This window comes from Lepidochelys kempii, chromosome 2 (genome assembly GCF_965140265.1).
Source record: "Lepidochelys kempii isolate rLepKem1 chromosome 2, rLepKem1.hap2, whole genome shotgun sequence".
In the NCBI taxonomy this organism is placed as follows: Eukaryota; Metazoa; Chordata; order Testudines; family Cheloniidae; genus Lepidochelys; species Lepidochelys kempii.
In genome coordinates this window covers 134817484-134843897 of record NC_133257.1, presented here as the reverse complement: position 1 = coordinate 134843897, position 26414 = coordinate 134817484, and the positions used below count along the sequence as shown (strand labels likewise).

General features: G+C 40.7%; 1 protein-coding gene and 1 long non-coding RNA gene across 2 annotated transcripts in view; one reads left to right on the top strand and one right to left on the bottom strand.

Annotated features, from left to right (window-relative positions):
• The window catches only part of MYO10 (myosin X), a 281597-nt gene that overhangs the window by 91508 nt on the left and 163675 nt on the right, over nucleotides 1-26414 (bottom strand). Inside the window, exons 5-19 of the mRNA XM_073332289.1 lie at nucleotides 23206-23340; nucleotides 20717-20841; nucleotides 19670-19683; nucleotides 19466-19550; nucleotides 18270-18373; nucleotides 13841-13970; nucleotides 12166-12284; nucleotides 9778-9924; nucleotides 9492-9592; nucleotides 9177-9243; nucleotides 7463-7555; nucleotides 6330-6398; nucleotides 6075-6157; nucleotides 4649-4757; nucleotides 267-347 (exon numbers count right to left, since the gene is read on the bottom strand). Coding sequence (XP_073188390.1) covers nucleotides 267-347; nucleotides 4649-4757; nucleotides 6075-6157; nucleotides 6330-6398; nucleotides 7463-7555; nucleotides 9177-9243; nucleotides 9492-9592; nucleotides 9778-9924; nucleotides 12166-12284; nucleotides 13841-13970; nucleotides 18270-18373; nucleotides 19466-19550; nucleotides 19670-19683; nucleotides 20717-20841; nucleotides 23206-23340 — 1462 coding nt within the window. The remainder of the gene's footprint in view (nucleotides 1-266; nucleotides 348-4648; nucleotides 4758-6074; nucleotides 6158-6329; nucleotides 6399-7462; nucleotides 7556-9176; nucleotides 9244-9491; nucleotides 9593-9777; nucleotides 9925-12165; nucleotides 12285-13840; nucleotides 13971-18269; nucleotides 18374-19465; nucleotides 19551-19669; nucleotides 19684-20716; nucleotides 20842-23205; nucleotides 23341-26414) is intronic.
• The window catches only part of LOC140907099 (uncharacterized), a 174998-nt gene that overhangs the window by 132565 nt on the left and 16019 nt on the right, over nucleotides 1-26414 (top strand). The window lies entirely within an intron of this gene.

The window sequence follows — 26414 nt, the reverse complement described above, 5'->3', positions numbered from 1 at the left end:
AAAAAGATTTTACTGCGGTAATGATTATTCTAGTTGTATACAGTGCATGTGAAATAGCTTGCTACGAAAAAACCCAGACACAAGAGCTGCAGAAGTCTGGAGACTTCTCCAGAACCTGCCATCATTTTTTGGAGTCATTTGTACCTTTGAAAGTGAATCCAAAATGCTACTGTTCTGATTTGCATAGGTGTAAATGACAAGATATGGAACATTGGGCCCTATGTACTTGGAAAAGCAACTCAGACAGATAGCGTTTTAAATCTTACCTTCTGCATATTTGGCTTGATACATCGAACAAAGAAAGGATTAGAGGAACTTAATGTTGCCATTAAGGAATGCAGTGAGTCCTAAAACAAAGGTAGAAAAGAAGACAGTCCTTTATAAACAGCTTTTTTGTAAGTCCTTCACTTTAGCCCTCTCAAAACTAAGCATTGCAGGCAGGCCCTAGAGCAACACCTAGTGATCTAGATTAGAAATTACAACAGTACAAGCTTTTCCATGATAAGAGTCAGTTATGCTAATGGAGATACAGGTCTTAACATGTGAGGTGACACACTGCTCTGTTGTTTGCCCCTTTTGATTAAAAGTACTGACAAGAGTTACTGATCAGCATGAACAGCTCTGTTTATAAAGGTACACCATCAACTTGAAAATCTCATTTCTGTCTCAAAATGCTGAACCTGTTGTATTTACAAGTAACACTTAAGAATTCTGTCCTGCATTGTGATCTACATGTGTGCATTGCTGTGCCCATGCAAATCACAATGCACAATCCAGGCATAAGATAACATTGTTACTGAAAGAAGTTAGCAAAAATAATCTCCCCTCCTCCCATTTTCCCCCAGTTTTTCTATTCTGTGCATTTGACAGCATTTTGTGTATATTCGGTTTCATTCTTTCTCCTATATGGAGTCAGTTTCTCTCTTAATGAAAAGAGAAACTTTTCTTGTCTCTTATAAGAAAGATACTAAATCAACAAGGGCACAGAAAAACCTAGCTCTTGAATTTCAAAAGTTCTTTAGAAAGTAAAATTAAAATGGTGTTTAAAGAACACTCTTTCAGAAACTAGATTTTTTTTAAAAAATCAATGAATAAAATTCACGTTGAGAGTATATCTGTAACATATGTACTTTACTAAGTGTATCTGTAATTTAACTTAACATACACTGTATCAGAGGCATGTTTCTCTATTAAATAAAAATCCTAGAATATCCCTAGCAAGAAAACATCAAGTTTACAATACTCACTTAAAAAATAAAACAGATTACATATATATTGTGTAATTATACACACACACCATTTTCTCCTCAGCATTAACAGAATTCTGAATGATAAAATACACAATATAACATAGATTATCTAATGTATTATTACCTCATCTAATTGGAAATAAAGGTTGCCAATGAAGTCATCATCCCTCTTCTGACATGTATTATTTACATGAAAAATTCCCCCCTTCACTGAACTTTCAATTGTATGTTCCCCCATTCTATTCAAGGAGATACTGAGGTGTTTTTGTAAATCTATTACAGTGGGGGCAAAGAAAGCAAATGCTGATGCAATTTGAAACTTGACCATTATTTCCAGTGAGTCTGGTTAACCATTGTTTGCTACAGAACAAAGAGGGCAAAAGAACCAAGCAGCAAATATTACATAGAAAAGGTTCCCGCTTCTAGCAGTAAAATAAATATTTACCTCTTAAAAAAATGTAAACTTTATCCATGCTTACCCTGTGTGAATGCTGTATTTCAGGACAACTTGGATAACCCTATTGATCTCTGACAATAGAGGACAGTACTTATGGCAATCACTTTGTAAACGTAACAGGGAAGGCAAGTGAGCTTGAACAAAGGTAGGCTGATGATATATTCCATTTTCACATGCAGCTCTGGACTGACCTCATGAGCTGCTAACATCCTGGACCCACTGCCAGCCAAGTCAGTGGGATAGGAGGCTGCTCACCGCACCTCATGAGATCGGATCTAGAGACTACTCTGAATCAGGGTCTTTACAAATCAATAACCAGGTTGTCATAATGAATCTGATACCGTCACCAGTTTTATTCCTTTTCATTTTAAACTTCTGAACAAATCATGTGTTGTTCAGGGCCCCTGAGGGCGAGGAGACAAAGAGAAAGAAGGGGCCTGATTCTCCCTTGCCTTACACCTTCTGTAGTCATTTACCCCGGGTAAAGTGAGTGCTAAACACTGCTACTCCTATGCGGTAACATCTCATGCTTGCTTTGCCCAGGTGCAAATGACTGCAAAGGCAGCAGTGAATCAAGCCCTCAGTGATCTGGAGAGCTACCAAGGAGGGTAAGGAGAATGAGCTACTGCAGCCAATGGCATTCCACAACCACAAAGGAGTGCTGGGTGCTACTCAAGGGTCAGGGCCATTTCTCCAGCCTCACTTGTGTATGCAGCATGCACCAACCAAGGGGATGCAATGCTCCTTTTCAAAGGAATAGCAGTGTGCATCTCACCATATGTTCCCGAGGCTGTTCTGTCCAACACAGCAAAAAGGCATCAGAGCAGAATTTTATTCTTAATGATTCCACTAGCAATGGGCTTGATTCTGCTCTCGTTTGTACCAGTATAAATGTGGAATAACTCCAATGCAAAGGAGTTAATCTGAATTTATACTGCTGTAACTCAGAGTAGAATTTGGATCCATCTTTCTTTAAAATAATCACTTTCAGATGAAAACTTATATGCTGAGTTTCAGCCCAAGGGAATTGTTAATGGCTGAGTTATAAACCCTGAGTAGCAGGGGAGGTACTTTGACTGGACAGCAGCGAATGAGAGAATCCAAAACACATGTGTAGCAGAATGGGGGAGGCAGGGGCTGTCCCCTCCACTCCCCCAATCCTTCTCTTCAGTTCTCTGCTTGGCCATTGGTTGGGCAAAGAGAAATGGGGCCAGCTGTTTGGCTGCTGTGCACCCTCCCCCAGGTCCTTGCCTATGTAAATTAAGCCAGGGCTTACCTCTGGTTAGCTGTCCCATGGAAGATTAGCAGCTTTGCCAAATATGATGCTGCGGATCTTTCCTATCGCCTGTTTTAAGAGGTCAGGAAGGAATTTTGTCCCAAACCACCAAATTGGCAAGTAGTCCTGTGAGTTTTTTCACCTTCCTTGTAGCCTTCTGGAGGCACAGTTGGGTTAGAAACAAGGATTCGAGGTTCCTATATTGTTGTTAAACTACCGACTCTTCACAACTGTCAACTGGTGTCCAGTGCGAGTAAAGACTTAACTGCCAGCTCCCAGAGGTAAATGAGACCCAGGATTGTGTAAGTGGACTGTGTGCTTATAAGGGGGAAGGAGCTAGAAGTTTTTGCAGACTGAGTTTTCCCCCACCCAGCATTGTGGCTTCTGTCACTCCATCCCCTTAACGGGGAGGAAAGGAGGAGAGGTTTCACAACTGAATTGAGACTGTGGGGTACACCAGGGATGGCCTACCCTAAGTTAGTTTTTGGTTCATGATAAAAGCCCTGCAACATGCAATGCAGAACCAGTTAAATGGCTGGTACATGACAGCTGGGGGCTGGCAATGTTGTGCCCCTCCCCAAGATATAATTAATAACGTTGCAGCCTGCCATTTAAACCCATCCCATGTGTCTGACAATCATTCACCTGCTTCTCCTTGTCCAAGAAGGCAGATAATTAAAATGTTGCCCTGCATCCCTATTCAACACAAGGATTGGAAAGCATTTTTATTAGGTATTTGGTGCTTATTTTTCCTAGTGTGCAGACCTCATTTCAGTGTCTCAGGCCAATTTCACAGCTGATTCTGGGATCATTTCATATGTATGGCTGTAAGCACCTCCTAAGTCACAATGCTGGAGCCACTGTGGGCCAGATCTCCAGCTGGTGTAAGTCAATACAGCTCCACTGACTTCAATGGAGCTATGTTGGTTTACGCCCACTGAAGGCCTGCTGCTATGTCCGCAGAGGCCAGATTATATATTAGCATAGCCAATTTAAAATAAAAGTGACAGACGGGGAGGCACTTAGGGCTTGTCTACACTTAAAATGCTACAGCGAAGACACTACTTACGCTGAATGGAGGGTTCTCCTGTCACCACAGGCAATCCACCTCCCCAAGAGGTGGCAGCTAGGTTGATGGGAGAATTCTCCCATTGACCTAGCACTGTCTACACTGGGGGTTAGGTCAGACTAACTGCATCGCTTAGGGTGGTGGATTTTCCATACCCCTGAGCGACGTAATTATACCAACCGAATTTCCTAGTGTAGACCAGGCCTAAGAGTAGTAAGACTGTGAAGGAACCAATGATAGAAGTGGAAACTGAGCGAGATGGGGAGTAAGAGCAAGACAAACACCTATGAAGTATGCCAGATCTAGTCCAGGGAGAGGCCAACGCAGTTAAAACAAGAAGGACAAGTCAATGAATGGGAATGAAGATGGAGGTGCCGTGCAGGGCAGCTTCTTCCTGAGGCAAACATTGTTGATTACATAATTAGTGACTGAAGTTTCATATGGGAGGAGGCAACATTTTGGTACTGAAGAGTTTCAGCATTTTAAATCTCCAAGGGACATATACGCCCAGCCCAGCCACTCTGAGTCTTTGTTGACTACTGATTCTTTATCATCTGTCAGTTGCTGACAGTAGAGGAGAGGACATATTAACCAACCTTGAACTGCAAGCTGACCGTGGGTTTCCGGTGTTTGCTTCCACATTTAAGGGTGTCTTGGCTGTTGCGACTTGAAACGTGTTCAAACAGATCATAGATAAAATCAAGTCTGAAATGGGGAAGGAAAAACCTTTACAAAATATCCCGAGACACCACAAAATTTACCATAGTACAATCCTGAGCAAGCTTAGCTCCTTAAAGAAAAATAACTCTTATTGACTCTCCAACAACAATTAGCCACCGACCTTTCAGATGTATCATTTGTGCAATGAGGCCAAGAAAAAATAGTCCAAATGCTACACACTGCATTCTCAACACCTCCTCTTGGAAATGAATGGCTAGATCTTATCATCTTTATCACTTTTTACTTGATCGTCATTCAACCAATTGACCTTAATGGATGCTACACTGGAGTGAAGACCAAGAAATAACATTTTCTGTTTGCTTTTCACAAGGGTGCAAATAACTGTGTGTGGGAACTTAAGCTTCAGCACTTAGTTGTGGGTGTTGTATGTACATTACAGAGGACTACAGGAGGCCCCTCACACCACTTTGACAGCAACATAACCGCTGACTTGAATGGAATTGTTCCTGATTGATACGAGGGTAAGTGAGAAGAGAACCAGGCCCTATGGCTTTAACTCCCCTGTTGCATTTAGCTGCATATTTCAACTGGGAGAAATGTGACCTCAGGCATAACATGAAAACATAACATACAATTAGGGATTTATTAAAAGGAAAAAAATTTAAAGCACCTAAGGGATTTAAGAGCAGCACAAGTCCCACCGGCTTAAATCCCTGAAAATCTCCCCGCAAGTCATTTACTACATTGCTGTTATTATTTGTGCTATTGTAGCACTAGGAGCCCTTGTCACAGATCAGGACCCCACAGAGGTTGGCACTGTACAAACAATGAACAAAACGATGGTCCCTGCTGCAGAGAGCTTACAGGCCTGATCTTCAATTCCGTGTGCACCCAAACTCCAAGTAAAGTAAGGGTCAGGAAAGTGCAAGGAATGCAGAATCAGGCCTTATGAGAGGCGGGGGAGGGGAGACAGAGGAATCATACCTACGTTTGGTAAAGCACCTTGAAAATATGAAGTATCCTGGGCCAGATTCTAATACATTTACTCACACTGAGTAGTACCTTACTCCTCTAACACATGCAGTGCAACCATTAGGAATAAGGTACTCTACCGCCTGTGTGAGGGTATCAGAATCTGGCCCAAAGTGAGAGAATAGTGGTATTATATTTGGAACTGTACACAAGAGAAGTTTATTAAGTGCCCATCTCCTTGGCCACTTGTTTGTTGCTCACTTCTCCTCAGTCCAACCCTACACTGCACGTACTGCTCTCAACTCCCACTGAAATCCAAGCATGTGGCACCTCCCAGGATCATCCCGCGATGCAAGTGCACCAACATACCGGCTTTCACGTAACAAGTTTAGGAGATCATCTCTGAAAGTATCTCTGTTTTTCTCTAAGATTCCCCTGACATCGTACTGGACCTAGTAAAAAGCAGAACAGGCTCAAATAAAAAGCGCAGTCATTAAGTACCCCTCACAAAGGCAGTACCATAAAGTGCACTGAGGGAACAGAATGCTTCAGTTAATTTGTGAGTGGTTGTGATTCTGAAACACTGTTTGGAAGCATTATACCAAATGAAGAAAAGAAAATTACCTCCCCAGCGTAGTGTTTCACTCCAAAGTTGTGAACAGCGACTCTTGGTTTCACATAAAAGGAATTGTTCTAATTTAAGGAAGAATAAAAACATTTTAGTGGAGAAAACAATTGGAATCTAGATAAAGGACCAAGTAGTCTTCAACCTGAATTTGTCCAAACCACTGTCTTTCAGTGAACACCCTAAAAGATTAGTGCTCCAAAAGCAAACAACCATATCTATATTTGTAATAGGATTTGTTACCCTGGAGCTGCTTCGAACACGGTAACAGGATATTTATAGTACATTAAAAGGCATTAGACTAACCCTAAGCCATCTGGCTAAGTGATCAGTTAAAGACACAGTGGACAAGAAGGGCTTGTCTTAACTGGCAGTTGTCAGGTTAGGTAGTTGTGAAAACAGCAATATGCCTGTATTAAAGGGGGTGCAGTAGCCATGTTGGTCCCAGGATATTAGAAACACAAGGTGGGTGTCCATATTCAGTTGATCATCACCTTTATTGTATAAGAGCCTCTTTAATATAAAGACAAGGTGGGTGAGGTAATATCTTTTATTGGACCCACTTCTGTTGGTGAGAGAAACAAGTTTTTGAGCTCCACGGAGCTCTTGCTCAGGTACACCTTTCCAAGACCTGAGGAAGAGCTCTGTGTAGCTTGAAAGCTCATCTCTCTCATCAACAGAAGTTGGTCCGATAAAAGATATTACCTCACCCACCTTGTCTTTATATTAAAGGGGCTCTTATACAATAAAGGTAATGATCAACTGAATATGGACATCAGGCCAAATTCCGGTCTGTTATCTCAATGTAAATCTGGAGTAACTCTGGAGAAGTGAATAGAGTTACTCCGGATTTACATTGGTGTAGCTGAGATTAGAATCTGGCCTATTTCATTACCTTTCCATATACCTATCTATGCAAATGGAAGTATCTATACACACATTGCGTATTTTCAGATAACAAGCTCCCTCTTGCTGCCACTGAAGCAAGTGACTTGGCCACTGACTTCACTGGGAATAGAATCGGGCCTAATATGTACTGTAAGATTATGCATCCATGAATATGACTCACAAACCTCTGGAGAAACAAAGGATCTTACAAATGGCACACTAAATAAATTAGAGTATCACATACGGCGTGTTGGGAGTGTAACTTCTCCAACAAGGTGCAGTCAGTCGCTTGAGGAAAATGACTCTCTTCATTGATTAGTGCTAGCAGGCCAAGTTTCTAGATCAGTAAAAATAAAGAGAACAAGGATGAATTAGCCCATCGAGTGTTTACACTGATCTTTCTACTAGTGAAAATCGTCTTGAAGATGCTGTCAAGAGAGGCATAAGTGAACCAATATATCATAAAAACTCTCACAGGAAACTGTAACACTGTTAGAGAAAAAGGATTCCTCTGGGAACGTAAAGCAGGTAAAAGCAAAACAATGGAGGAAAAAGCAGTTATTGAAAACGTGAGCACTTTTTTAGCCCAAAGTCACTGTTCAAATGAAGGGGATTTATCCTGTTTTTCTTAAAAATTTGCTTTGGGTGAGCCAATAGTCCAGCTGGAGCTATATTCTGAATAGCTAGAAATTGCAATGTGGTTATTTGCACAAGTATTCTCAACCTGAGGTTAGAGAAACACTTCCAAGTGGTCCATAGAGCTGCTTCTGTCACAGTGTTGAAGCATGTATCTTTCTTCAAGTCAGTTACTGATAACTGCATAACGATCTAGGACTCTTTTAGGGTTTCCAGAATCTTTTTTAACAAGCTAAATTCAAATTTTAATAAACAACACCACATCTAATCTTTTATAAGTTCTTTGCAGTATTGATTGATTCTCACAACAGCCCTGGGAAGCGGGCAAGTATTATAGTTCTACCGAAAGGGATACTGAAGTTAAGTAACTTGTCCTATGTCCCAAACGGAGTCGCTGTTGAACAGGGACAGGAACTCATGAGTTTCTGGTTCCAAGGAGAGAACTTAAATAGATTTCACCTCTCCTCCACCCCAACGAAAACCACATGCACTCACACATATCAACACTGTGCAGCTGTTTCTTGACTTTCCATGTTGTGTGTTTCTTTGGTGTACATTCAACCATAATCAGTTTCATGGATGGAAAAGAACTGGGGGAGGGGAAACTAATAAAAACACAGGAGGACAGAAATAAATTGCAAAAGTGACCTGGAGACACTAGGGCAGTGGGGGAAAATAGGTAATAAGAGAAGACTAGATACATTGAAATGCAAAGTTTAACATTCAGGGAAAGGAATTTAAGAGCAGAGATAGAATACATAACCCCCATCCCAACAAAACCCCACCCAACAAAACAATTTAAAAATTGTGGAACTAATCTGAACTTTGTCACCCATCCTACAGTTCATTCTGCTTGTATGTTTCATCTCTTCCCCCCCAGCCCTTTGTATGTCTTGTCTATTTAGGTTGTAAAGATTTCAGGCAGGGACTCTCCCTTTATCTACATTTCTACAGTGCTTAGTGCAACAGAATCCTGATTTTGGTTGCAGTCCCGAAGCATCACACTACTGGGAATCTTTCTCCAAGCTATCTATTTAATGATCTCCTAATACATTCTTGTATGCAACCATGCATTTCAAATTATAGGCAAAGTGAGGAATTCGGGATTGGGAGGGGTATGTGTCCATGAAAGTGTACTGATCCTATGAAAGTGATACACAATCTACTAAAGTTTGAAAACCACTGTATTAAAAGATCAACATTTAAACAAATAAAAGATAGTCTGCCTTTTGACCATATGCTGCTTTAAAATTCCTGCTTACACAAGTGATGAGAACACAGTAATTTGTCCATGCATACCACAATATCAAATAATGTATTACCTTTTCAATAAGGTCCAGGCACTCTCCGTTGTCTGTCCAGTCAATATCTTTCCAAACTAGCCCTTCTCTAGTGTAAGGAAAGAGGACATTTTATTCATAATTACAAAAATGTGTTGGGAGGAGGGGGGGAGTTGTTATGCCTACCATGCAAGTTAGAGTAAAATCAATTTAAAAAAAAAAATAATGATATGCAGCTATAGGCCAGGATTTTTAAAATGTACTTATGGGAGTTAGGCACCCAAATCCCATTGAATTTCAAGGATTTGGTTATTTCTCTCCCCTAGGCACCTTTCAAACTCCAGCTGTAATTCTTACCTGCTATATTCCAGTTGCTCCAAGGAAAAAATGTGCTTGTTGAAATATTCTTGAAGCTTTTCATTTGCATAGTTAATATTGAACTGCTCAAAACGATTAACCTGAAAAACCACAGACATTCAAAGGTAAATACTTCCAATGCCATTCGTTTTGTAATGATATACTGATTCATTTTAAGTCCTAAAGCATTTGATAATCCAGTTCTAGAGATGTTACAGGGAATTGTGGAACAATGGCATACATAAAAATTAATGAATCAATTCCCAGCAATTTTTTTGGAACATACCTCAAAGTTTTCAAATCCAAATATATCAAGAATTCCGATGGACTTGAAATCTTCTTTGCCTCTGATTCTGCTGTTGATTTTTGTAATAACCCATGCAAAACACTGGGAGTAAAGTGCCATAGCCACAGAATCTCTGCTATCTACTGCCTGCATTGGAGAGGTAATACACAGCATAGTAATTTAATTAGAAACCACATTTTGCCACTGTTCTTTGCCCAGTGCAATGAAAAAGTACAATACATGCAGTTTCATATTTCCATTAGGTATATATACATTACATTGATTACAATTAAAGCACTAATGATTGAAAGCTCTACTGTGAGTTATTATAATTCAGTATTTATACTGCATTTAAAAAGAAGTTAAAGTTTCAAAGTCAAACACTCAAAAATTAGGAAATACCACAATTAAGGGTGCCTGTGCTACCTAAATTCAGCTCTTTTGTATGTAAACATATATATGAATGTACAGTATGCTTTTCCCTAATCTCATTCTTAGAAGTGGCTGAATCCTATTTTGCTGAAACTTTCCAAAACTGAGCCTGAGGCCGGCATCTATCTGGCTTGGGAAATTTTAGCCCAAATGGTTCAAGTCTGACAAAGGTACAGGCAACTAAAAACAGGATCCTATAGTGAGAAGTGTCGAGCAACTTTAACCAAGGAAGCCCTTCCTGCTCCACCTATAGAGGTCTATAAAATCATGAATGGTGTGGAAAAAGTGAGTAGTGCTATTTGCCCTTTCCCACAATTCAAAAACCAGCAGTTATTCAATTCAATTAATAGGCAGCTAGTTTAATACAAACAAGAGGAAGTACCTTTTCACACAATGCATAATGAATTGTGGAACTCATTGCCATGGGATGTTGTGAAGGTCAAAAGTATAACTGCACTCAAAAAAAGAATTAGATAAGTTCATGGAGGATAGGTCCATCGATGGCTATTAGCCAAGATGGCCAAGGATGCAACCCTATGCACAGGGTGAGTCTAAACCTCTGATTGCCAAAAACCCGAAGAGGAAGACACGGTGGATCACTCCAACTGCTCTGCTCTGTACACACCCCTGAACTTTGGTACTGGCCACTGTCGAACACAGGATACTGGGCTGGATAGACCATTGATCTAGATCAGCATGGGAGCTCTCATAGTCTTATAATTACAAGATGGGCATCCATAGAGATTTCTCAAAATCTAAGGGCCAGATTCTTATCCCACACTGAATAGCTCTGAACCGCAAGAGCAGCCTCACTGAAATCCAATGGAGCTACTTGCAGAGTAAGGTACTACTCAGTGTGAGTAAGGATATCAACAGAACACGCCCCTAAATAAATAATTAGGTAGTGTTACCTTCAAGGCTCTCCACAACATTTCTCATGATTAACTCTCAAGTGCTGCCTCCTTTTATGCTCCTTTAATCCTGTTTGTTCAGCCCAAACTGCTAATCTGAATGCCCCCACCTCTTTTGTACCCCTTTTCCACCCTGCCTCTGCCATGCTTTCTTTCCTGCTGCTCTCTAGGACAGTAAGGCCCTTCATGACCTTGGGAACTACACTTCCATTCTCTCCTCCTCTCAGCCTAGTCTCACAACCCCTTCTTCAAGGAGTTTTATAAATTATATTTTTGTATTTTATGAAGTAAGATTTTAAAAAACAAAATGTAACAAAGAAGCAGCATGCATTAGCTTCCCAAATGACTGGACAACCAAATTGTCTCTGTGACTTGTCCACCTCTTCTTCCCCACCCCATGAGGTCATCTACTCTTGATCCTGTCTTAATTTAGGCCTTAATCCTGCATTGGGATCTGCTAGCCTGGATTGCTGCACCTGTGCAGAGACTCATTAAAGTCAACTGGACTCTACAAAAGGCACAGGTCTAGTGGATCCCATGCAGGATTGGGCTCCTAGACAGGCAGGGATTTGGTCTTTATCTGTATTATAAAATCCTATGCACATCTCTAGCATTATGTGACTCAAATCATAACTTGTTTTTAAACCACGTTAGAAAATCCTGTAATGTATTGATTACTTGAACCTGTGCCCCACTCCCCAACAAGTTATCTGACTAAAATTCTGATGTCAGCTTCTTTGGGCCTGTCTACATAGGGACATTGAGGAAAATTAATCCAAATGAACCAAGGTGTAAATTAAAAGTGGATTATTTAAAGTGAATTAAACCCCTTTATGGACACAGAATGAAGACTACTTCAATTCTAAATTTGTTAATTCCGATTAATTTTCCTGAGTACCCCCATGCAGACAAGCCCTTATACATGCTTCACGCTGTTGGTTCATTGTAGTCGTTGATCTCAGTGGAACTCTATGCTGGTTTTAGATCAGCTGGAAGTCTGGCCCAATTGTTTTGTTAAAATATATCCAAAGTGGTATGTCTTTACCTGTTGTACACTGAGAGGTGTTAAGATTTCTTCTCCCCTGAGTATCATTGATCTCTGTGTCAATGCTTCAGTCAGCTGTGTTGAGTCCAGCCCAAGTAACTCTGCAGATCTACTCAGAGCTAGCAACAGAAGGAGCCAAAAATAAATACACACGTATATGCGGAAGGCACAATTATCGCAACATTTTTTTAACTTACTGTAATTAGAAGCAACACCAAAGCAGCTTCTGACAGAGATTAGAAAAAAATATTGAGTTGGATTCTCTGGTCTGCTACAGGCACTTTGCTCTCCTTATGCAAAGTGCTGGCAAAGGTAATGTAGCTGCCTTCTACACCAGACACCCCCTCACTTACAGCTGAAGCGAGGAGACGGTGGACACAGCTGAGCTCCAGTCCTGCTCTAACTTCCTTCCACTGAAGCCAGGCAGCCCTTAATCGGGGAACCACACCTGGCTCCCATCAGCCACCACTTTCATCCACCATACTGGAGTGCAGAACTTGTACCACCGTCTACTTCCCACTTAATTTACTTTATGCACTTGATAGCATTCTGTGTCGTTTCACTCAATTTTCACTCCCTTCCCTATTCAGTCGGGTTAGTCAGTTTTCCTTCTTAGTCATGTGGGTGTTTCACCCAGCAATAGAGGAAAGAAGCACATTTTAAGAAATAGGAAAACAACATGGTAAACCCAAAAAAATTAACAAGGAAGTTCAGGGACAGATGAAATTCTGGAAAACACTGAACTCATATTTGAAACTGACTAAATTTCAGAGTGAGGGTGTCTCTTTAATTCTTCTTCTGAGAACCTATAATCATAAAGAAATTGTCATTCACAGAGGTCTAATCTCTCCTGAAAAGTATGCATAAATGCAGCTGCTAATGCATCCCAGTACAGCATCTCAACATAGGTTAAATCCCTGTACTCATTTTCACTGTCAATCAAACCCAGTTATTAATGTCTGGATGCTCAACTTCAGAGCAACAAGGTTGAAATATTGCCTTGAAAATGCATTTACAACAAAATTGATACAGTGGTTGTCTAAATCACTTATTCCTTTTCAGTGCTCCTGAAACAATAAGATACAGTGTTATAAACGTGCACAAAAGAAAGAAGCTGATTTAAAACACCCCCAATTCATTACAGATCACAGTTGGAAGCCTTTAATTTGTTCTTAACATAATAAAAATCCACACCTAATGTTATTGCTAATACTAATGTTTGGTTTTATGGATACAGAAACCTAATACCCACTTCCTCATTCAGGAGAGGGTACTTCTGCTTTCCCCCCCGAATCATCTAGATGTTTCTGGTGAATAGAAGAAAAGTTTGGCAAACAAGGCAGGCACAGTGCACTGAAGTCTTGAATCCAGAATGCACTTAAGTACATGCTTAAGTCCCATCAACTTACGGAAAAGCATTCCAAATTCAGGAAAACATTGGCTTCAGGGGACTTAAGCACATTTGAAAGTTAAGCATATGCTTGAGTTCTTTCCTGAACTGGAGGCAGAGTTCAGTGCCAAGGAGTAACTCATTTCATCTTCATAAAACACCAACGATGGCATTTTAACCATCATTAACAGATCTTAAAAAGGAACCAGAGACTTTTGTCCTGCATGGTTTCCAACACTGCTATTAAGCAGTCATGGATATTTCCTCATCCCATAACGATCTCACCTGTTTTGAAGGACACCTGTGCCCCACCAGCAGTGATAAACTCAATGTTCCCTAGATGCAGAATGCCAGCTAGCAGCCTAAGAACTTCTCGCACATCCTCCTTGCTGAACTGCATCACTTCCATTGCAGTCTGGAAGAAAATATTTCTTTCAGTTTGTGTTTGATTTTATTGGAGAATCAGAAACTGAAGTAGATGATAGAGGGTAAATTACAAAACACAATAAGTGAGTTTTTCAGCCTTTAGCATTTGAAAGACATAGGAACAGTGGAATGGGAACAGCAAATGCATCTCTTGTTTTAGCCCTCAATCCACACAAGCATTTTAACACATGATGTGTGCAACTTTAAGCACAAAGTAAAACACTGACATCTTTAAACTCTCATCCCCCTGAGTGTCACTGACCCTCTAAGGAGCTGTTCCACTGCAACAGAACTTGATTAAAGATATGCATGTGCTTGGGTATTTTGCGAGATAGTAAAAAACCTCACTAATTTGTACTAGCAACCTGGAGGAACCACCCCTGTGTGTTACCAGATTTTGCAGATTTCTCATGGAGGTGACCAAACATGTATCATGCAATGTACTTTATCAGTGCACTGTAATTTAGTTTTACTTATAACTAATGTTCTGCTTCATATTTTGAGAAACTAACAAAGTCTTAGTGAAAAACCTCATTATTGTACTCTACTAACTGGGGCAACACACAGGTTTTTTGTGAAAACTACTGGATTTACAGATGGGCAAAGTAAGAATGACCATGGTTCCACTGTACATCAGGAACAAAAAACAAAAAATGTAAAACATGTATTATTGGATTAATGCAAGCAAAACAGACAACTATTTTCTTTGGGAATGGCTTGTGTTTTCCAAATGTCTCTCTACAGTGCTGCAATCTGAATCAGATTGTGCAAATTCATTGTATTTCATGGTTTGCACTGATGAAATACTCTTAATTCAGGGACGCGGAATACACAGAGCATGATATATTTGAGTAGGGCTGTTGGAGTGTGTTGTATTTCTGTGCAAATGTGATTACAAAAAGATGGTCTTTGGTCATAGTGACAGGTTTCAGAGTAGCAGCCATATTAGTCTGTATTCGCAAAAAGAACAGGAGTACTTGTGGCACCCTAGAGACTAACAAATTTATTTGAGCATAAGCTTTTGTGAGCTACAGCTCACTTCATCGAAAGCTTATGCTCAGATAAATTTGTTAGTCTCTAAGGTGCCACAAGTACTCCTGTTCTTTTTGCTCATAGTGTGTATCAATAATGACAATAGTGTCATTTTGCAAAATACAAGCAGCACTGAGAGGTGTTTTTGCAGCTGCTCTCGGAATTACTTCCTCCCCACAAAGGAGCTCTACCCAAAGTCAGCCATCTTAGGGTTTTAGGAAGAAGTTCTCTTCTCTCCTCACTCTCATACCTATAATCCCTCCAAGGTATTGGCAGGGGATTGTCCTGTTAGCCCTGCCACACCTCCAGTCACATACTTGCAATAACATTTTTAGTAAATAAGAAGGAAAGGGATATCTGCAGAAGTTCTGGGAATCCATTCCACTGTGTCTGTACAGAAAGAGCTGTTATAATAACTACTAAAACCCCACAGAACATACACCACCTTTTAGTACTGTAGAGCTGAACAACTGTACACTCTTCCAATACACAATAAATATCTACAATTGCCAATACTTTGTGGGTAGATTCATAATTTTATGGTCACTATGATCAAGGTGGTTCTCAACCTTTCTGGGCTCAGGACCCATTCATAAACCTTGACAGCCTGTCACAACCCAGTAAATAGCTTTAGTGCAAAAAACACTTGTCTTACTAAGTATTCCTTACCCATGATATAGAATATACATGTTAACGTAACTGGTACTAAAAAGGACACGGTGCATACCATAACAGCAGCTACTGAAGTTCTGGTCCCTTAGGGCTGGCTGGCCTCCGGACGTTGTGACATTCAGGTCGCAGCACCACTCAGTTTTGGCCCAGCTCCCCTAACAAGGGACCTGGAGGGCCAAGTTTTTGTGAGTGGTTTTGTGACTTGGCAAATGAGGTCACAGTGCCACTCACTCAAATTTGGTCTGGCTGCCCACCCCGCCCATCATGATGGAGGGGCAGCTCGGCTAAACTCGAGTGGCACTGTGACCCCAGAAATCACAACACCAGGAGTGAGGAACTGAATTCAGCCAGCCCCGTGGGACTGCAGCCTTTTGGTTCATGAGCCACAGATTGAGAAACCCTGATCTAATCTGACATCCATAACACAGACCATGGAACTTCACCCAGTAATTTCACTTGTTCCTGATGATTTTAACAAATTATTTGTGATTGTCTCTAATCCTGTCGGCCATAGTTATAGTTATAGAGGGTGGTACAAGCTGAAGAGATTTTATTAATAGGATCCAGCTCATGGCACAGTAATAACAGATGTCACAAGAATACTTAGGAAGGCATGTGTGTGTGCTCACACTGCAGATCCCCACTCCAGTGGAGAAGACCTTTTGGAACACAAAGGAAAGAAAGACATCTAGAGGGGAAATCATCTGTAGCCTCTTGGAAAAAGGTCATTAGAAAGCATATGACTGAAAGAGAAGAATGAAGTACGGCTTAGGAATATTGAAGTCACTGAAGTCACGTTCTCAGGCCTTACGAAGATCTGTAAGGAAGCAAGGGATGGGGATGCATGAAACAGGGAAGGAACAGAAACTGATGATGCAAAATGTCCCTGTCCTTCACTATAAGGAAAGCAGAGTGGAAATGTCCCCATTCTGTGCCCAAATTTCTGCTTGTAAAATACTCCAGAATGCAAGATTTACATGTCAAGTTAATTTCATGCTCTACCTGCCTCACGCTGATTAGCGCAAATTAAATGTCATGCTACTCAACCTGAACTAGACGACTGCGATGCCGATATCACCCACTTCCACAAAAATACGTCTGTCATGAAATTAGGCAGTTTTATAGCTGCAAAAACAAATATACATAAACACCTTTTAAATAAATTGTACTGGACCCTTTTACTGGTTTTCAAATCCCATAGAGTACGTGCCACACTGAAATTAAGGTAGTACTAGGAAAAGAAATTGATAATTATGGTAATAGTAAGAGTCAGCTAATTACTGTAGCTAATTGCTGAAGCTAATGTGGGTGTGAAAGTTAAGGCTACTCAGAAAAATCCTCAATTAGTGTTAGTGTTTCCATTTCACCCGGCTTTCCATTCGATTTAATAATCTTATTTGATCACTTACTCCACATACCAGATTATCTTTATCGCACCCTTTCTCCCACAAAGACACATGGCTAGAAGAGACTGGAAAGCTGCAGAAGTCCACGTACTACCATGGATTTGCTATTTCCAAATTTCAGTAAATGGTGCAGATAGTGTACGAAGCCTTGAAATGAGAGAAGCAGCAGAAATATGTACACTGGTCATGTAAAATAAGGTGGCTTGTTTTCTTTTAGTAAGAAGGTTGATTTTCCCATAAAAGAAAGGCTGCTTCCTGATTGCTCTGTATTTTTATTTGACAGATTTGTATGAACTGTCCCAGGAGCATAAGCAGCAGACACAGAAGGAAGTGATGCTTCTCTTTTATACACATAACCAGCCCTCACAGTGTACACCCAATAGTTATGAAGAAAAAAGCTACCTAGTTTATTCCAGATACTAAAATCTTAATGCAAATACCTTTGGAAGGGGAAGGGAGTACACTGTATTCTAATGGATGCTTGGGGTAAGATAGTTAAACAACAGAACACTTGTTTGGTTTTGTCAAAAAAAGTGGGAATGAATCAGAAAACGTACAGGTTCACAATCAATTGTGCAATAAGACGCTTTGTGCTTCCATCGCTCTATGTGTACGTCCCTTGTTATATCCTGTGGTGTCCTATTTCGGATATGCATTATTAATGTATTTACTTTGTAGCATCTCATTCCCACCACCATGCGTTGAGGAATTTGCACCTAGGTATGAAGACATATGTCCTTTGTTATAAACTACTGTAATGGTAATTCTACATAAGTCGTGGTTGGAAGGTAAGGTGGGTGAATGTCTGATTGCCTTCCACTGCTGTCCTCTTTGCTCTGCAATTTAGTTGCTTTCCTTTCCAAGGAGTGGTGGGAGAGCGACTTCATATCCTGCATGCAAGGAAAGAAATGCTCCCTGTGATAGCAAAGTGTATGACAGAAAATTAGTCACTTCTGAGCAAAAGTAGATTCTGATCTTCCATGAGGCACCTTATGCCCATGCGGAGTGCTGTTGAAGTGAGTGGGATTGCACATAGCCATGACCATGGACTGATCCTTCTGCAAGATTAGGACCCTACTTAGCTGCAGATCATGATAGCTTTCATTGAAACCACTATCAAGCAAAGAGATATGAAACTTATCACCCTTGAACCATAAAGAACTGGTCAAACAACTCACAATGACTTCTTTGAAGGAGTCTTTGTCATTGATTGTCTTATCCGCTACACATCCAGACTGATTCAGGTAGTGGTAGTGCTCTGGTACAGATAAGTAAAATGCATCTGCAAAGAGAAAAAAACAAGTCACCATCTTAGAAGTTAAAAAATTAATTCGTGTTTCATTTACTTGAGATATGCATGAGCAGGGACACAAACTCAAGTGGTTTATAGCAGTGGTTCTCAACCAGGGGTATACGTACCCCTGGGGGTACATAGAGGTCTTCTAGGGGGTATATCAACTCATCTAGATATTTGCCTAGTTTTACAACAAGCTACATAAAAAGCACGACCGAAGTCAGTACAAACTAAAATTTCATACAATGACTTGTTTATACTGTTCTATATACTATACACTGAAATGTAAGGACAATATTTATATTCCAATTGATTTATTTTATAATTACATGGTAAAAATGGGAAAGTAAGCAATTTTTCACTAATAATGTGCTGTGACACTTTTTGTATTTTTATGTCTGATTTTTTTAAAGAAGTAGATTTTAAGTGAGGTGTAAGTTGGGAGTACGCAAGACAAATCAGACTCCTGAAAGGGATACAGAAATCTGGAAAGGTTGAGAGCCACTGGTTTATAGCAATGGAAAATGTATCACATTCATTGGAGAATTTTCATTTTATCTAGCTGTGAAACACTATAGTCTGTACTCTTCATTGCAAGCAGGCAGTTAGCCAAAAAGGTGGTGCTAACACAGCTTAGACATTTTTACACAAATGCTATTTCTCTTGCTGTTAAGGGGGTTCATGACAAGAGACAATCTTCATGACAAGAGACTGTGAGAGTACGATTCCTTCTCCTCTCTTCCCTTTGGAATTTCCTAATGCCCACCCAAGATACTAAGTGACAAACCCACAACACAGTGTCCAGCCTGAGTAACTATCCCAAGGTCACAAAGTGAGTCTGCGGCAGCTGGGAATAAACCCCAGGAGGCCTGGTGGCATTCCTATGCTAGAGACACCGCTTGTAGCAAGATGAGCTCACAAAACATGCTCGGTGAATTCAGATTAAATAAATAACCTATTTCTCTTGTTCGGTTATTGGTTTACCACAGCACTGTCAGCGCAAGATGGCGTTTCATGACTGAAATAGTACTGGCAAAGAGCCATTGCAAACAGTTGTGTGAGCTGAGCTTTGTCACTCACCTTTCTCTTCCTCTTCTATCCCTGCCAGCAGTGCATAGAATATGTGATAATTTCTCTCCCCAGGGTTCTGCCTTACTACACGGTTCTGTCAAAGCAAATAAGATGTTTAGGGGATTATTTTTAAAGGGAACCTACTCACCAGCAAGTTTTGAGAAAGTCTATGAATAAAACAAAAATACTGGATGACAGCAAATGTTGACTTACTTTTTCTAATAAATCTTTAGTGTGGAAGAAAGTGATCCATCAAGGAATAAAACGGTAAAGAACTATATGTTTACAACTCCTGAGTGGTTTGACTTCAGAGAGAAAAAAAACCATTGTGGTCTATGTCATGTATCTGTTTGCACAGCAAAAGGAGGAGAGTTTCCCTAACTAACACATTCAGCCACTTCTAATCCCAAAGGTTTTTTCAACAGAGCATACTGAAGTATCGTCATATTCTGGACCAAATGAGGATTTGAAGTGACGCCTACCTTTTTGCCTAACTTTCTGTTTGCTGGTTAGTTTGGTGCCTACTTTAAGGGTGAAATTTACCCACCTTGCATGAAGTGTGAACAAATAACTTTTGTGCAAAGATCTAGGCAGGCTGAGTGTGTGGGGACAGAATCACCCTCCTCAAAGACACGCAAGCAGGATGCAGCTGTTCCACAGCCAGTAATCCTGCAACAAGGCAGGAATAGGAACCACAACCCAACAGCCCTATACAGGGCCTATGGCTACTTCATCTATGTAACTGCAAATCCTGAGGATACACTCCTAATTCCCCAACCTGCAGCATCCTATGTGGAACTGGTGCATAGCCCAGCGTGGCTGAGTGCAAGCAGCGTGGCCAACCTGAGGCTGCCCCCCTCACACAATGGGCTCTGTACAGCCTCTCACTTCTGCTCTGTACAGGGCTACCCTTGCCCATTATGCCCTTGGCTGGTAATCAGAGTTTTTCCCATGAAGTTAAGATATTATTAACTCACTCTGAAGAAACATGCGCACTAGCCATAATACCAGAAATGAGAGAGAAAGTTTGATGATTTTATATCTAGATAAAGGAATGGATAGATGGACACACACACACTGAATCTGGACTTACTGATTTCTCTTGAAGTTTACTCAGGACAGTTTTTTTAACCTGAAATCTTTGGGTGTGGGCAGAGGGACAGGCAAAGGCTAGTATTTCCCTCCACTACTCTCCACAGAACAGATACAGGGAACACGTCACCCTGAACTACAAAGGCACTCAGCAAGAAGAGAGGATACAATCTACAATTCTTCCTCCCTGGATGTTTCCCTTCTGACAGATGTTCAGCTGAACAAACTTCCCAAAGCGACTCGAGTTGTTGTTGTAAACAGTCTTCGCGTTGCCAAAAGCTTCCATAATTGGGCTGTGAAAATAAGGGAGGACAACAAAAGTATTAACTTGTGACTGGAATACCATTGATAGGAGCAATGCACTTCAGTACTCAAGGAAAGGCACAATCCCCATAAAGCCCAGCTCTAACATTATCCTCAGACGTGGCCTACATCCTTAATCATTGCCATAGCTCTAGACCAGGGGTTCTCAAACTTCCTTGCACCACGATCCCCTTCTGACAACAAAAATTACTACATGACCCCAGGAGGGGGGACTGAGCCCACCTGAGCCCCACCGTCCAGGGGCTGAAGCCCTTGTCCAGGGGCCAAAGCCAAAGTCCAAGGGCTTCAGCCCCAGGCAGGGGGCCTGTAACCTGAGTCTGACCACCCAGAGCTGATGCCCTTGGGCTTTGGCCCTAGACAATGGGGCTTGGGCCCCGGGCCCCAGCAAGTGTAAGCCAGCCCTGCTGACCCCATTAAAATGGGCTCACGGCCCACTTTGCGGTCCTGACCCACAGTTTGAGAACTGCTGCTCTAGACACCTGTTATACCACAGGCTGTATGTCTGCAGGTGGTAAAGTAGCTATACTACTAAATAACAAAAAGACATTAGCTACTGTACAGCTCTGAACTGAAACAGGATTTATTATAACAGGTCTATATTATAAGTGTTGTTTAGTGTTCGCATTATAGTAAAGACAGAGGCCCCCAGTCAAGCCAGGACCCAATTTGCCAGCGTGCCATATGGGCATATAGGAGACCGTTCTCGCCCTAAAGAACTTGCACAATCTTACTTTAGTGGGTGAAAACAGAGATGGGGGAGGGACAGTGATAGCAACAGATCTGTTCATAGTGTAGTTGTGCACAACTTCTTGTTAAAACGTTGAGTGAATTTAGTGCTTGTGGAAGGTACCTGATTAACAGCAGATAGATCCATCAAATCAGCTTCCTTGATTTTTCCTTACCTCAGCAGGCTACCTACAGTCACCCTGCTGATCCTTACTACCCCATTCTGTTTCCCTTTAGTTCCCCTTCAAATCTCTCTCCTATCCACCAAATAATAAAATCTTCTCACCCCATCCACCTCTCCCTCTCTCACACCTCCTGCTGCCTTCCTCACTCCCATCCCCTCAGCTCAGCCCCAAACAAAAATGAAAAAAAATTTACTAAGAAACAATCCCAATTTGTACAAAACCACTTCATGCATTGTGCAGAACCATTCTATTCGTGATTCTGTTACTGTGACCCGGGCCCTCCCCCACTGCCACGCTTATTGTTTTCTAAATGCACCCATGCATCATGTGTAAAATAGATGGCAAGTTCTTCAACGCAGGGCCAGTCTAGTTTGTTCTGTAAAATGCCTTGCATTTGGGTGATTTATAAATACATAACACACACAAATAATCAGTAATGCTATAGCATCTGCAGGGCAGGCTCTGTCTACACTGCCTTATCAATATACTTCAAACCTGACCTAGAGAGATTGCCCCTGAACTATAGGTCACTGCCCACAACCTTGCCTCTGAAATAAGACTACCCAAGAGTGTGCGAGCTATAATTTGGCTATATAGTCACTACAGAATCAACTCATTTATTATAGGCCATCAACCAGCTTTCAGTCGCTAGCCTCTCAAGACTACATTTGATCCAGCGTTGTAGGAGTAAAAGCTCCTGTGGCCCTCTACAAGCTGTCTGAAACATCCGGGTCCCACATATACTTTTGATGCAACAGAATCTCCTTTCTGACAATCTGCGGTAGATTATTGGAGCCTGTGGTACAGACAGCCTTTACTAAACCCTTCCTCCTAATTTATTATCCAGCATGTAAATATCACTGAGACAACAGTCAACAGAGATATGGAGGTTTTTTCAAATAGAATTAAATTAATGGAGACACCAAACGAAAGTACCAAAGCTGTTTCTGGAGCACATCTCTACCAAACAGGGAAAACAGAAAAGTAAAACTCTTAATGGCCTTATCGCACAGAAATTTTGAATCAATGTAGCTCCACTGATGTTTATTTTGATTTTTTAAAATTACAGCTGTAATTTAAAATGTAAGGGGGAAAACAGTGGAAAATCCATAGTGCGTATGAAATTCCAAAAGAGAAAAAAAATCACTGGGAAAAACCTGCAATGTAAATCAAGAGGTCTGCACACACCAAGAATTGGCATCTGTAACACAGAACTTACAGCCAAAGAACCGCCAACACTGGAGATGGAAAAGACCTGCTGGGTCATCTGTCCATTCCCTGGCTGCCAGTGCAGGATTATTTTCCAGTGTTTTGTGCAGGAGTCTAGTTTTAAATGTCTTCAGCTTCAGTGGTTGTTCTACCTCTGTCACTCTGTATTGTGTGCAACACTATGGACCATGTCTGAGGATATGAACACAGTACCTGCTCTCAAGAATAGCTTGCTCCACACAGGAGGTCTTTTCCTTACGGGACAGTTCCAGCGAATGTTGGCTCATGGCAGATAAGAACTTGAGAATCAGCTTAGTACTTTCTGTCTTACCAGCACCACTTTCACCACTGAAAGACAAAAAACCATACCACAGTGTTTTTACTTTGACTATGCTCATGGGGGGGAAAAAATCCTTGGTTTGGCCTACATCAAGGCGCTCACGAGCCAAAGTGAAGGGAGTGATTAGAGAGGGCTGTCAGACCATGACAATTTGATTGAGTGAGATTTAAAATACTCTGAGAATTTAAATGTCTCATTGGAACACAGCACAAAACTCATAATAGCTCCATGCTTCTGCAGCGCTTTTCAGCCAGGATCTCAATTTATCAACATATGACAAGCACCCCTTCAACTCCTGTGAGGCACCCAAGGGCTACAGAGATGACATAATACACCTGAAGTGAATACTTGCTGAAGTGCAACCACCGCGGAATGGAAAATAGCAGAAGGAGGCATGGCCACATGGCTACGGCTACGTTAAAATCCGCTATAAAGCTAATCCAAAATCAGGAGTCTTCCACCATGAGGGAGACTTGGTATGGCTGCAGCATGGTTATTTGTAGAAGGATAACCATAGGGGAGGTTTCAGAGTAGCAGCCGTGTTAGTCTGTATTCGCAAAAAGAAAAGGAGTACTTGTGGCACCTTAGAGACTAACCAGTTTATTTGAGCATAAGCTTTCGTAAACTACAGCTGACATCATCAGATAGGGGAGGGAGCCTTGGTGTGAAACAGAGCATTAATAAGTGTGTAGGCAGTCATCTATGCACATTTATGGCACTGCATACTTAAATATTATTATTACTGTTCATAATAAAGATGATGATGATACAGGTTTCTTTTAAACAAAGGTTTTTCATGTAGGGTCAGACTCTAAACTTAGTCATACCAGCATAAATCCACAGCACCTCTATGTACTTTTACTCATTTTATTTTATATATAAAAATTATATAAATTATATTGTATTTTAAACAAACAGAATCTAAAACACCTATTGCCACATATAGCAACTAATCCAATTTGGTAAAATTATATGCAAAATTTGTGCCAAAACAAAGGGAAAAGTTAAATGTGCAGAACGTTTAAAGACCCATTGATATTTGAAAAAAATAGACCATTTAAAAACAATCAATGCTCATACAAACAGAATATGAAATACTGAATTTCTATTACTAGACCATTTGCTTAAAAACAGTGAGCCAAATTTTGCTTTCCTGTCCAATCCCATTTCCTTCAATAATGTTGTATGTGGGCAAGTTCAGAGCATAATTTAACCAATAATTTAACTTATCTTATTTCCTAAAAACTCAATTATCTGACTTGCTTATTTCTCCCCTGAAGTCATGGGACAAAATTTTGACTTTAAATACATGCACTTAATTCCTATTTACTTTCATGGAAATTGTGCACACTTAAGTCCTGATCCCACCCCCACATTGCAGCCAACAGGAATTCTGTCATTGACTTTAACAGATGAGAACTTTGTACATATACAATGCACTGTCTGGTTATTAGCCAAAAGTGGTGAATGTAGTGCCCTTATGTCATCACAGGGATTTCTAGTGAGGAGCAAAGAACATATACAGCCCCAAGAAGCAAACATCAGATTTCCATGCAAGTACACTTCAACAATTACAAATAAAATAAAATAAAAATCAGGGAAGAGAAATCTAGAATAAATATATAAAATGTATCAAGAGATCCGTGTCTAAATGTTTTGCATAGCTTTCCAGAAGGTGTCAGCAACTCTTAAAAATGATTCACAACTTCATATAAGACATAGTATATTTATTCTGATAAGTGCTGGAGTCTCTTCAACCCTAGCATTGTAACAGGCTCTTGGCTGACCTTCCTTCATCCATCACACATTTACATTCTATCCAAAATTCTGCAGTACATTTAATTTATTTTGACCTTTTATAACTCTCATGCTATCTTTCTATTACATTGGCACCCTGCGCACATGAGAATTAGCAATAGCACTTCCAGGATTCATTTTTAAAGAGCTTTATACTTCAGTGCCTTTATATTTGCCAGGTAAAGAACAACAAAACATCCACTTTACTGATGTCTATTTTCCTGCCTACACTCTGCCCTCTGGGTCAAGATCTTTGGCTGGCATACATCTGCACAGCCTCACTGCAGTTATCTGGGTGTCAGAGCTATGCCAATGGAGGCCAGCTAAGGATCTGGATCGCTTGCCGATTAATGATTAGAGTTGCCATTTCTGTCCTGTGCCATGGGCCAAATTCTGCTCTGACTCACTCCAGTGTGAATCTGAAGTAATTGTACGGAAGCCAATGGAGTCTCTCTGGAGTTATATTGGGGGTAACTGGGAGCAGCATTTGGCTATACTTCTGTGTCAGGAATGCTTTTAAATTTGGTTTTAAAAGTTTTTTTTCTTCCTATTTCTAATATAGTTGGTACCATGCTTAGTTATGTTTTGCTGCTGCTTTCTTTGCAGCTCTTTGACACAATGCAAGTTATTTTATAAATCAATTCTTATTAACAAAAATATGAAAAAACACCAAGTACTCCAAACTTTCCATTAATTTGCATGACTGCTACAACTCAAACACTTACACTGTGTGGTGGTAGTTCAGTCCTACAAAATCCTCAGGGAAGTAGACTCCCTTTAGTGTGCACTCAACCTTTCAACTAACCTCTCACCCCAAGCATTTTTAAACGCAAAGCCTGTTCCAATCCATTACATTCAGTGCTCTGGATACACTAAGTATGACAGCAGTCTGTGAGGTCCTCATTTTGGAAATCTTTAATCTTTCTCCATCACTTGTTCCACATGTCGTGCTTTGTGAAGGGCAAAACAGTCTGAACTTTGGACTACTGCAGGGGGAAGAGGATCAGTAAAAGAGACTTCTCACTCCGAGGGCTTTCATATGCAAATGACTGAACCGACACACTCTAAATCACTCCTCAGTTCAATCTTTTGGCTTTATAACTTATATGACAGATAAAAAATAAAGCCCCCACAGCAAACATGGTTCTTCAAATGCACTGTTTAATCTTGGTATGTCAGTCTCATAAATAAAGTCTTCCCATCAAAAAGTTTGGGTCTTGTCCAAAAAGTAGCTTGTTTTATGTTGATCTTCAATCCGAGTGAAAACGTTTCAGGCAACCAGCTG